This window comes from Octopus sinensis, linkage group LG1 (assembly GCF_006345805.1).
Source record: "Octopus sinensis linkage group LG1, ASM634580v1, whole genome shotgun sequence".
In the NCBI taxonomy this organism is placed as follows: domain Eukaryota; kingdom Metazoa; phylum Mollusca; class Cephalopoda; order Octopoda; family Octopodidae; genus Octopus; species Octopus sinensis.
This window is the reverse complement of record NC_042997.1, coordinates 137,267,249-137,280,028: the sequence shown is the minus strand read 5'-3', so window position 1 is coordinate 137,280,028 and position 12,780 is coordinate 137,267,249. Positions and strand designations below refer to the sequence as shown.

Below are 12,780 nucleotides of genomic sequence, written 5' to 3'. Positions count from 1 at the left end.
CCACTTCTCTGATTTCTCTATTGATATTCTCCTTCAGTTGCACCAGGGTCTCCGGTTTGTTGCCATAAACCCTCTCTTTCAGGTATCCCCACAAGAAAAAGTCCAGGCTTGTTAAGTCTGGGGAACGTGAAGGCCAATTAATGACATAGCAGGAAATTATTCTCTCCAAAGCACTGCCGTAGTAACTGTATTGTTTCTCTTGCGGTATGAACAGTTGACCCATCTTGCTAGAACAATGTGTGAAATCTACTTTGATAGCCTTCACATTCCCCAGACTTCTCTAGCCTGGATTTTTTCTTGTCGGGATACCTGAAAGACAGGATTTATGTCAACAAACCGGAGACCCTGATGCAACTGAAGAACATCAATAGAGAAATCAGAAGTGGGGTCTGAAACTCTTGAGGGTGTTATGGTGCAAATTTTGGAAAGAGCACAAGCATGCGATGCTGAAAATGGCTTTGTAATAACTCTACAAATGACATGGCAACACAGAAAATCCTATCTATTTTATAGTGAGATCAAGGTTTATTGAAACAGAACAAGTTTTCTGTTCCCTTAGTTCTGCAACTAAGACATCATGTGCAAATTATTAGTGCAGATGTTCATTGTGGAAATGTTAGGTTTAATATGAAAGTGAGCCATGGGTATATGCAGTGTTATCTTCGGCATATGAAGCAATCAGGAATCACATTCTTACTATTGATAATTAAGGTTAAAAATTTTTTTTTATCCACATCACACTGCTGTTCCAAAATTCACTAAGAGCAACTAAGAAAACTAGAAATTATGTTTCTTATCTAGTGTCACAGTTGGTATGGTAGGATCCAGTTAGCTATATACTATGTTGATAGTAACAGATAATTAGTGAGTCTTGATGCAGTAATGATGGTTGTTGTGAATGAATTAATTAAAACTGGATAAGAAAAGGGGATAGGTCACTGTTGGCATACTACTAATGTTGTTGAGCCTTCAAATCAGCTTTGATAGTGCTGGTTTTGTTCTCTTGTAAATAGACAATAAGTAACTATTCCTTACTAAGACAAATTATTTTCTTTTAACAGACTTGCATCCGATCTCTCAGATTACATAGAAACAGATGATAGAGATATTTTCATCTTGCCAGATCTTGAACACTCCTATTCTACAGTTTGTATTTTAATCTATTTTGCTCTGTAAAATATTAAGCTAAAAGTTAAATTTTCTGAATTATTAAGTTGTGTTTGCTAACTGAAAATTATACTAATTGAAATGTGTTTTTGCTATATCTGTGTTTGAAACTTTTTGTAACATGTTAACCCTTTAAATTGCAGCCAAATTCCCAGCTCCACCGATACCGCAAACACATAGAAAACACTTTAGGTATCAAACCTCACAAAGAAACAATCACAGCCCTCCTCAGCCCAGGAACAAAGTTAAAATTCCAAGTAGGATTTCGTCCTAAAGATGATCTATCTAGAACTTCTCTAATCATTATAAGGTTTGTTGGAGTATTTTCCTACAACTAACTCTTGATACTGAGAAAAATATATTTTCATTTTGATATAGTTACAAATTATAGTTTTATAGGTGTAGACAGTAAACATAATTAGATGCTTTATTGTATGCTTTCTTTGATATATTTCAGTTTTGATTTTAATCCTATACCAGAGGCAAGATAAATGAAATAGTTAGCTTTTAATGACATTTTCATTCAACATATATGGTTCCCTTTTTGTCAATATATTTGTGCCCAATCAAATTAAATGTTCATGTTCAGCTGAAGTGTCTCGTGTAAATAGTATGGTCATTGTAACAATTGACAATAAGTGTACAATGTAGTATAATTTTCTTAGCAAATTGTTTATACTTTGGCAAGGTAGAGATGCTTTGCTTCATTGAGGAGTTTTTTTTTTTTCATTTCTCCTATCTTCTTAATGAAAAATATTAGTCTTCAATTATTATTGCCATTCTCAGTAACATTTTGGATCTTGTTTGTTTCAGAAACAACTTAACAATAATAGACAGTCTTGTGGTACAGGGTCAGGGTGGTCAGGGAGAAATGAGATTCAGTAACAGAAAGGCTGGCTCTCGAACACCACTACTCTTTGAGATGACAGAGAAACATTTAAAGAACTGTGATAGTAAGTATTATGTCTCCGCCTTCTAACACCATGCTTCTGTTGACTCAACTGAACTACTGTTAATTTTAATCAAGTCCTTTAGAAATTAAGAATCACCTTCAGTCGACACTCCCAATTTCTGCACCTACCAAACCTCATGCCTTCCTCTTCTTGTTTCTTTGTGGCTCCTCATCTTACTGCCCTCCAGCATTGATTTTCTGTTTACTACATTGAACGACTGTTGAAAGATATCTATTCAAAGGAGTGATATCTGCATTAAAATTGCCCTGTAATGTGTTGCTCCATCACAATAGACATAAAAAAATTGTTAAACAAATGGTATTCTTTTTGGACTGGTGAATTATAGTTGCTGGTGAAGATGTAATACTAGGTTGGTCATGATGTAATATATTACCCTGTTAAATGGGGTCCTACTCTTATTTTATGGTAGAGGAGGTAGCAGTAAGAAGAGTTCTCTCACACAATTCATCACAATCTATTTGCTTAACATGTTATACTTGATGTGAAACCTTGAAATAAATGTAAAAACTAATTTTTTCTTTTTTTTTTTTATAGAAAAAAAGCAGGGTAAAAACTCATTGCCTCATTTTACTGTGAAAAGAATGTTTACAATGCGAAACACAGGAGAATTACCATTTTATGTACATGGATTCAGCATAAATTCTTCACCTTGTGAAGGATATGGTTTCAAAGTGTTAGACTGTGCTGGCTTTGAGCTGCTCCCTAATGGTAGTCAGAAAATAGATATTGCGTAAGTATTTAATCAGAGTGAAGTTGCATCATTTTATATAATCTATTATCAATTTCCTAACTAAATTTTTTTTTTTTTCCCATTTCAGTTTCACTCCTGACTTCACCATGTCTCGTATTCGTCGTGTTCTTACAATCTCTACAAGTTTAGGGCCACCAGTGAACTTTACTTTGCAGGCTACTGTACCTCCCTATATGCTAGCCAGATGCGCTGCTGCCCTACCTCGCCCAAGTTGGGAAATGGGTCTCTACTATGCCTTTATTTGTATAATTGTTGTGCTCACTCTGTGTGTATTTATTACAGCCTATCTTGAAGCAAAGCGCATTTGTGTGGCAGACTCTTACAGACGAAAACTCAAAGTGTTAAATGGTACACAGCCATATGAGAAGGGTAAAGCATTTGATCTGAAAAATATCTCTGGGCTTTCATCTGTTTCTAAAACGCTACCACAAAACTCTTCTGTAGTTACAGAGGGTCGTGCTTCACGCTTGCTTCCTGAGAGTTCAACAAATCACACAGACCACACAAATAACAAGAGGGACAAACAGTGGACATTTAAAGCAAATTATTTATTTAAAAAGCTTCCTACCATATTTTCAATATTTGGTTACAAGAGAAAGCCAAATATTTTAAAAGTGAATTCTCATGAAAAAGATACAAAAGACTTATCAAACAATTTAAAAGCTGCCATATATGATGTGAAAAACTGTTCAGCAAATTCTTCTGAAGACTTCAGTGAACGTAGTAACAGTGGCCAGAACAATGTAGTTAGAAAAAAGACACGCCCAGGTAAACGGTGCAACAATGATCTCAACTCAACAGAATTCAGTGATAAAAAAAATGTTTCTAACACTGATACAAACCAATCTAGAAAATCAAATTATGATACAAAAGACTTCAACTCTTCTTCATTTGAAACAAAGCTAAACAGTAATGGGAGAATATCTAGTGAAGAACGACGTGGGAACACTTGCTCTGTAATTGAAGAAGACAAACCAACACCTGTCAAAGCAGAAGGTAAAGAAGTCTTATTCTTTTTAGTACTAAAAAGTGTTTTTTTTTCCTTTTTTTAAACTTGCTTTGTTGTTTATGCTTCTGACTACACTCCACCAAGTGTAGCTTGCATTCTTTGTGATTGTTTGTAAAGCATTACAACTAATACTCTCATCCCAATGTCTTAAGATTTCATTTTTGACTGAATTTCTTCAAAGTTTCATTACAAACTTCTTTTGCTATGAGCTTGTAATCTAAAACAGGTTAGCAGATGATTGTTCTTAAATCCTTTTCAAGTTAAGAGTTAGATTTCTATGAAAATTAATTACAGTCATCATCTTCATTTATGTCTGCATTTCATACAGACATGGATTGGACAGGTTGTTTATATAATTCTTATTCAGTTACTGTCCTCCTAACATTGCCAAATGTTTTGGTGTTTAACTTCCTGACACTGGAGATACTATGTGTTTTCAATCATCTATATTAGAACTGAATGATGGAGTAGAGTGATAATGCAAATAAATCAACTTCAGGTGTTTTGTGAGAAAACTTAGACTGAGCTTTGTTGCTTTGTGTTTGAATTACCAGTTAACTTTTATATCTTTTGGGTTGATAAAGCTATCAGTAATAAACTGGACTTGATTTAATCAACATCACCTTCTTATATGCACTTGGCTTTTTCTTATTCAAATATTTTATGTCCTGTTTTACTGCAGTCCAAACAAATAAAAATGGAAAGAACAGAAAGAAGAAAAATAAGCAAGAAAACAAAGAACAGAATACGAAGTCCCAGTTTACCACAATGAAAGATGTAACAGATGAGAAAGATGAAACATCATCTACAACAACAGAATCTTCCACGGGTGATTTTGAAGAAAAGGTTTTGTATACATTTTTTTTTCTCACTTTAGAGTTTGCTGTCCAATTTCAGTATGCTAAGCTGCTACATTATCTCCTGGATATTAAACACCTAATAAAATTGTTAACTATATATCGCTTATGTAACTCATGCAAATTTCTTGGATTTCCAGCATGATCCAACACGAGTTATGCTATAAAAGATGGATGAATGCTCTACTGTTACCAGGTTATTTTTAAAATTTAAGGTGGTGAACTGGCAGAATCATTAACACATTGGACAAAATGCATAGTGGCATTTCATCCAGCTTTATGTTCTGAATTCAAATGCTACCAAGGCCAACATTGCCTTTTTTCCTTTCAGGGTTCATAAAACAAATACCAGTTGAGCAATGGGGTTAATGTAATCAACTAGCCTACCTTCCCTAAAATTTCAATCCTTGTGTTTACTAGTAAAGATTATTTTTAAAATTAATATTGTTTATTCCTTTCTAGAATTGTTCCAGGGAAGCAAGTAATAATTCCAACAATTTTTCGGAGGTATCAAAATCCAAGTCCAAGAAATCCAAACCAGTTGAGAAACATTCTCCAATTATTGAAGACATTGTCTATGCTGATGATGATTTTGAGTTGACTACACGATCAAAAGCTCACAAGAAAATAAAAGTGAACCCCAAAGATACTTATGGTGGAAATATCTGGAAACCTAAGTAAGATTTTTTTTTTTTTTTTTTTTTTTTGCTGCTTTTGCAGCTTCCCATAACTCTGTCATCATCCAATTTCATTATGAATTTGAATTGGGGGCTTGAGTCAGTGAATCTTTCATTAGTTGATTACAACCATGGATGCCACTTCTATGGATGCATTGCAGTTACCCTCTTGACAGTTTGGTGGTCCTGATAGTTGATTTTCTAGGATTCCTCTGCTCAGCTTCAACATAAGAAGCACCATTGGCTCAGTTGAGCTCTTCACAGTCCACAATGTTGCAGTCCCATGATTTAACTGAAACCTGGCAGGATGGCTGAACAGATGTTATCCCTTGCCAATACATATGTCCGAAATTTTAACTGATTTTGAGTACAAGAAATGCTGTAAGCTTTTATGAGAGTGGGAATATTTTGAGAGTTTGTGTATATATCTAAATCTACAGGACAAAGCAGCATGATTGTTACTGAACAAGATAAAGTTTGTTGGATTCATATTGTCTCAGAGAAGGGTGTCAAAATAGTTTGGTCAGTAAAAATGAGCTGATTAGAGCTTCATTTAAATTGTCACATGTTGGACACCTGAAAAGATCATGAGTTTTTAAAAGGAAAAAATCCATTGTCTGTTAAAGTGTTTAATGAAGAAATGTAGTGAAGGATATATAGCTCTGCTATGGGTTTTATTAGGCGAACCTCTTTTCGTAGACTATTTGGGGATTTTAAGTAAACATTGTAGATGCATAACTCCCTATCTAATATATTGACTTCTTTTTATTTCAGTACACTGGCTCTACCTTATAATCTGGAACCTAAGAAATCTCCTGAGAGAAAGGAATACACTGTGGAAGTAGTCAACAAAACTAAAAAGGCCCCTAGACAGAATAAAGGAAAAGCCAGGCTTGGGTACACCACAAGCTCTGAAGGTATGCACCATTCCAAACCTTTTTGCTATAATACAAACAACCACTATTTGCCAGTATTATAAGCAATAAGTCCACCCAACCTTCACTAAGTTTAGATCTTTGTAAACTGTTACACATGCCTTATTCTCTATTACCACTTTTATTTTCTTAATTTTTTGCTCCTTGTGTTTTAATTTTTATATTTTCTTAATTCATCTTCTCAATCTTTCCTTTTCCAGATGATAATGCTTCTAGCCGATCTGAGAATGATTATATGCGGAAATGTAAAGATCCATGGGACACACCAGCTCGTGTGGCACCCATTGGTAAGAATGCTCTTTGAAGACTTTCTTGTTTGCTGTCAATTTGTAATCCCATGTTTCTCCTGAAATAGTAATTTCATATCAAACATTTTCCCTTCTCATCACTGACTGCATTGTTTTATTTTTTTCTAGGAGACCTCAGTGATTTAGCAAGTCAAACAGAAAATTTTGCCCTTCAACACAACCGTTCCTATACATCATCTCCGATTCAGACTGCATTGAGCACACCTTCTTTTTATCCCAACACCACAGAGATCTCATCATCTCCATTACCAAGCTCTCCTGCCAGCAGTTCTGTTAGTAGCCGGTCAAGCAGTTATAGCAGTGTGGTCAGCAACAACAACAACATTGACAATACTAACAACACTCACATGCTTATCGGACCATCAGCTTCTGTACAGAAGTCTAACAAGTCTTGCAGCTCTCCTGCCAGTCCAGTTGAAAATAAATGGAATGAATTCAACCTTTTTGCAGACCATGGACTATCAGGTATTGCTCATTTATTCTCAGGTCAGCTCCAACTCAAAAACCAGTGTAACCATCCTGGTATTTTTTGTTTTCTTTCTTTCTTTCTTTTTTAATGGCTGAGTGTGAAATTTAGGACAGTATGACTGCTGTATCTCACAGATTGAACAAAAATGTAGAGAATCTCTTATTGACACAACAGATATTACTTAACTGAAAATGTGTGCACTGCAGGTCTTTAAAGATATTGTATCATTTGAAACAGAATAAATTCCACACACACTTTTTTTATAATTCACAAAACATATGTTAACTTAGCAACACACTTACCAGTGAAGAGTAGCAAAAATAAGTCTTTTTTATATTTTTTTTTTATTTGAAGAATTAAGTGCATTAGTTTAAAGAAATTACTTTTAAATGTATTCTGAAATATTTCTGTCTTGCCCTTTCTAACATATTGTAAATATTTTCCAGGTGCTTTTACCACTCGATGCAGCCAACCCTCCAACTATACCAATTCTCCTGCAAGCCCATCTGTCTACAACAAGTAAGTTGTCTTATTTCAGATATCATCATAGCAGAAGCTGTACCTGTTTTCCTATTTCATTTTTTTTTTTTCTCTAGTCACCTCTCTAAGAAGGTCTTCATTCTCAACTCAGTTATTTTACTCTTTGACAGTTACTGATCCTTTGCCAGATGTGCTTAAAACTATTAGTCTCACATCATAAAGGAATTCCTTGGCCTTAATCCATGAACTGTATGTATTTCAGAACACTGCAATCTGAAAAATAAACCCATCACAAATTTTTGTACTCAATGCAGACATGGTTGTGTGGTTAAGAAATTTGCTTCCCAGCCACATGGTTTTAGGTTCAGTCCTATAGTGTGGTACTGTGGGCATGTCCTCTACTATAGCTCCTGGCTGCCCAAAACCTTGAGAGGATTTGGTAAATGGGAACTGAAAGAAGCCCACCATGAAGGAATATTGCCTTATACAGGTATGGGTTAACAACAGAAAGAGCATTTAGCTGTAGAAAATCTGGCTAAGTAAACTTTGTCCAGCCCATGAAAACATGGACAAGTGGACATTAATTGATGATAATAATGATGATGACCCACCATCAAGTTGTCTTCCTTTTGCTTATTTTAATGTTATGTGAAGCTTTTTTTTCTCCTCTGTGTGTGTGTGTGTGTGTGTGAAATGGAGCACAGCTAAGCTCTTCATAGAACAGAAATGACCAACAATTAGCTGCAAAAGTTGGCTGTGCTATGATATCAGTTTACATTGATATTTGTATGGAATTGCAAGTCTTCTTTACACAAAATATACTACTTAATGGTTAATGCAATGTTGACAATATTACTTTTGCCAAGAAGCACTACAACCTCATTTAATTTTGAATTACAAATTGAATCAATTGTTACAAAACAGCCAATGTTAATCTCTCCCATCTGCAACACTGAGAGGAGGAACTCAGTGAAACAATACAAAGAAAGTTTTAAGTGTATCTTTTCAGTTTCAGTAGTTACTGCTCCATTGTATATACTGTTACTTCATAACTTTTGTATTCCAATCTTGAAGAAATCTCTTGTTGCTCATTACTTCCCATCCAAAATTTTACTCTACAATATTTAACCCTCTGGCATCCAGATTTATTCTGTCAAATGTAATACTTATTGATTCACATTGTTTTCAATTAATCTTACATTATCTTTTAGCTTTGAGATTTTGATGATGTGATTGTTTATATTTAGAATAATATTGTAAATTAGGTGTGATAGGCTGGATCTGGCCAGTTTAAGCAGAAAACCAATTGACTGTTTAGGCCAGTTTAAATGCTAAAGGGTTAAACTAAACACTAACTAATCATACTAGGATCAGATTCTCTGAATGAAGTAAAATAGTAATGCACTTTACTGCAGATCTTTCCAACCCACTTACGATGAAAACAAAGTTTGCTTTAGAAGTGTTGAGATGTATTGAAAGATACAGAAATAATTTATTCTCAAATGCATGATAATGGTTATACAATAACACGAACAAGATAAACTATCCATACATAGCATTTGAGAATAAATTATTTCTGTATCTTTCAATACATCTCAAAGCTTCTAAAGCTAGATTTATAAATCCTAAAATTGCAAAGCAGTTCGTTACTGGGCAGTTTAGCTTAAAGATAAAGCACTTGCCGCGTAATCACAGGGATGAGTGCTAGTCTCATGGCTGGCTGGCAATGAATTTTTCTGCAATATATGGATAGTTTATCCTGTTCATGCTATTGTATTAGTATTATCATGTTTTTGAGAATAAATTATTTCTGTCTTTCAATACATCTCAATGCTTCTAAAGCAAACTTTGTTTACTTTCATTGTAAATTGAGTTTAGAATTCATTGGAATTACAAATCTGTGTAATTTGATGGCTTACACATTTTCCTGATATCACTTTCTTTAAATTTATGAGTTGCCCTTATTTTATTTATTTTTTGAAAATTCTAACTTCTTTCTACAAAATACTCCATTACTTTATTAGTGGTGCAATCTCAATTTAGAAAGCTACTATCTGAAAATAGGAAGAATTGGTGGTATTGTTTGGTAGGTTCCCTATTAATCAAACCTATAAGAAAAGGCAAACTTAATGCTCATAGTAGGAAGGTGTTTGGGGATTTCCTTTGTAAACTGTAAACAAGTGCAGGTGTAGCTGTGTGGTAAGAAGCTTGCTTCTCAACCACATGGTTCAGGGTTCAGTTCCACTGTGGTACATGGGCAAGCATCTATTAAGGCTGACCTTAATAGATGCTTGCGAGTGGATTTGGTAGACAGAAAATGAAAGAAGCCAATCATATGTATATATCTATCTATGTATGTGTGTCTGTATTTATCCCCCACCACCACTTGACAACCAGTGTTGGTGTGTTTATGTCCCTGTAACTTAGCAGTTTGGCAAAAGAGAACAATAGAATAAGTACTAGGCTTTTTAAAAAAAATGAGTCCTAGAATTTGTTCAACTAAAATCCTTCGTGACAGTGCTCCAGTCAAATGACTAAAATAAAAGTTTAACCTTATTTATTTATTTTCAGTTTCAGTCTTCCATCAATCCGGGAGAACCAGATCTCTTCTTCCCTCATTGACACTTCAATAGGGTCTGAGAACCAAGCAGCTCCTCAGTTTTCTTTGGACTCTTTCTCGTCCAATAACTCGATGTCTTCAACTGCTCGTAAGTACCTAGTTTCATACTACAACTATACTGTTGTCTATGAGTTGTTTTGTTTTTTTTTAACCATACCCTCAGGTCAACCCAAGCCTTGTGAATGAAATTGGGTTGAATGAAACTGTAGAAACCTGTTGGAGGGAATGTACCTAAGGTTGGTCTTGTTTCACTGATTTGCCTTGTGAATTATGCTGAGAGTACATGTCTGTGGAATACTCAGCCAGTTACACATTAATTAAGATAGTTCACTTAGTCTAATAACTGAATGCTCCTTGTCAAAATCAACAGCGGAACTGTCATTTTAATTATAAGTTCACTGAAAGTGATTCAATAGGTTAAAAGATACTTGAGCACTTCGTGATGGTGATATTAATCTAGAGGGCATATCTTGGCTATATTGTCATCCTATATGACTATCCCACAAATGGAAGTCCAGTGTGTTGAACAACTCTAGTGCTGGTGTCACAAATAGAAAGAGATGGAGATATTTATTGGAATGAAGTTAATGAAAAATATGCTTGTTGATCAAGTTATGTATGGATAGCTACAACTTGGTACATTGTACTACCAATGCCACACAGTTTGGAGCTACTACATTGACTGACTAGATGAAGTCTCTGAAAGTTTTGTCTTTATCTTTACCCTTCTGTAAATTTTTTCTTTCTCATTAATTTATTGACTAATTAGAGTAACTATTGCTATTTGAAATTTAATTTCTCTATAGTGTATATTTAATTTGAAGAACACTGATGTTGCATATAAAGGTTTCTCAGTTTTTTTATTTGATTATAATACAAATTGTATAAGACAGATGGTTTCAGTTGCAGTAGTGAATGATTCTGTAGAAAATAATTTATTAAGCTTCAACATTAAAATCCTCATTGTGTCATGGAAATTAGATCAGAAGCTTTTATGGTCAGGAGAAAACTAAAAAATGATAAATAAAATTATTTTGTATGGAGTGGTTGGCATTAGGAAGAGCATCCAGCTATAATCAAGTCAAAATAGACTAAGGTACCTACTGCTGCTCCTGGCCTTACCAGTTCCTGTCAAGCTGTCCAAGCCATACCATCATGAGAAATTGACATTAAATAATGATGGCAAGTTAAATCCTTCCCATATAATTAATTCTATGAAACCCATCATTGTTGAAATTTAAATGATGTTGATAATGTTCTCAAAAGTTAAGATATATATTTTGTACTTGCTCTCTCCATATCAACTGGTATCTTCTTGATTTGAAGAATGTTTTTCTTCTACAGCAAACTTTTACAATTACAACCTGCTGCAATCAGCAATGACAACCTCCTGCACTCAGGCTGAACCAGAGTATAAAGTTAAAAGTGGTAAGTGTGAGAAGAGTTTTCATTCTAAGACATTTTTTTATTGTTGTTGTTGTTGTTTCCCCCCCAGTTCTAACAACATTGCCTTTTTCATTTGATAGAAAACTGGCCCAACTACTTGATGCAACAAACTTCTGTCCCTGAGACTCCTTGGAATTATTCTCCTTTGAGCCCTACCATGTGGGCAACTTCAGGCAACTTACAGACTTCAAGTTTTGTAAGTATTCTATTCATGTTTCATGACTATATCTAATGCATATTTTTAATTTCCAGTATATTGGAGATTGGGGAACAGCTTAGTTAAATACCTAAAGTTTTTATATGTATATAGTTATGTTGATATTGACTGACTGAAATCTTATAACATTCAAATGCAAATTTAATTATGAATGCTTAAATATAGGTGGCCTTAAGCAGGTTCATACCAACTAGGTTGAGCTCCCTGAATTTAAAATACATTTAAATAAATATAAATATATATATATACACACACATTCGAATTTTGTGTTAAAGTTCTTTAATGTTAGATTAAATTTAAACTTATAAAGTGGGAGCTGACAACTTAAACTAGTTTGTTTGGCCAGTGCTGGTAATAATTGTAGTCATGATCAGTGCCAGTACTATTTTACCATGCCAGCATGGAAAACGGATGCTAAATGAGGGTGATGATGAAACTGATCGAAACTAATCATTCCAAAAATCAATACTAAGTTGTAAACTAGAAATTATTTCAAATTTTCTCAAGATCTGAGCATGTCTGCCCAAGCAACAGTTAACAATTTTAACTGTCAATTTCTTAATGTAACCTTGATTTTTCTGTATGCATCATTAACATTTTCTTTCTCTCCAAAAATACACTAACTTCGTTAATAATCCTACTGTATCTAATAACCTAACAGGAAAACACATTATGCCCTACTCTTAGTGCAAGGTTGCAGTAGGAAAATTTAAGTTATCAGTCTGTTATAAATGCTAGTAACAACCTTATCCTCTCAAACTACCTTATCATAACATATCTAAATGGTTAACCTCATCTACTATATCTCCATTTCTGTTAGCTACAAGATCTGGATATATTTTCTCAAGCAAATATTCAAAATAATTGTAG

General features: G+C 34.2%; 1 protein-coding gene across 3 annotated transcripts in view; it reads left to right on the top strand.

The window, feature by feature from the left end:
* Positions 1-12,780, top strand: part of LOC115232659 (transmembrane protein 131) — a 69,243-nt gene that overhangs the window by 53,298 nt on the left and 3,165 nt on the right. For 2 of the 3 annotated variants that reach the window (XM_036505038.1, XM_029802679.2), the window contains 14 exons: positions 1,062-1,146; positions 1,311-1,477; positions 1,981-2,120; positions 2,676-2,871; positions 2,960-3,888; positions 4,584-4,747; positions 5,221-5,435; positions 6,210-6,352; positions 6,571-6,657; positions 6,787-7,143; positions 7,594-7,666; positions 10,199-10,335; positions 11,592-11,675; positions 11,774-11,889. In XM_036505038.1, the coding sequence (XP_036360931.1) occupies positions 1,062-1,146; positions 1,311-1,477; positions 1,981-2,120; positions 2,676-2,871; positions 2,960-3,888; positions 4,584-4,747; positions 5,221-5,435; positions 6,210-6,352; positions 6,571-6,657; positions 6,787-7,143; positions 7,594-7,666; positions 10,199-10,335; positions 11,592-11,675; positions 11,774-11,889 (2,893 nt within the window). The remainder of the gene's footprint in view (positions 1-1,061; positions 1,147-1,310; positions 1,478-1,980; positions 2,121-2,675; positions 2,872-2,959; positions 3,889-4,583; positions 4,748-5,220; positions 5,436-6,209; positions 6,353-6,570; positions 6,658-6,786; positions 7,144-7,593; positions 7,667-10,198; positions 10,336-11,591; positions 11,676-11,773; positions 11,890-12,780) is intronic. The other variant, XM_029802686.2, reaches the window with a different exon arrangement.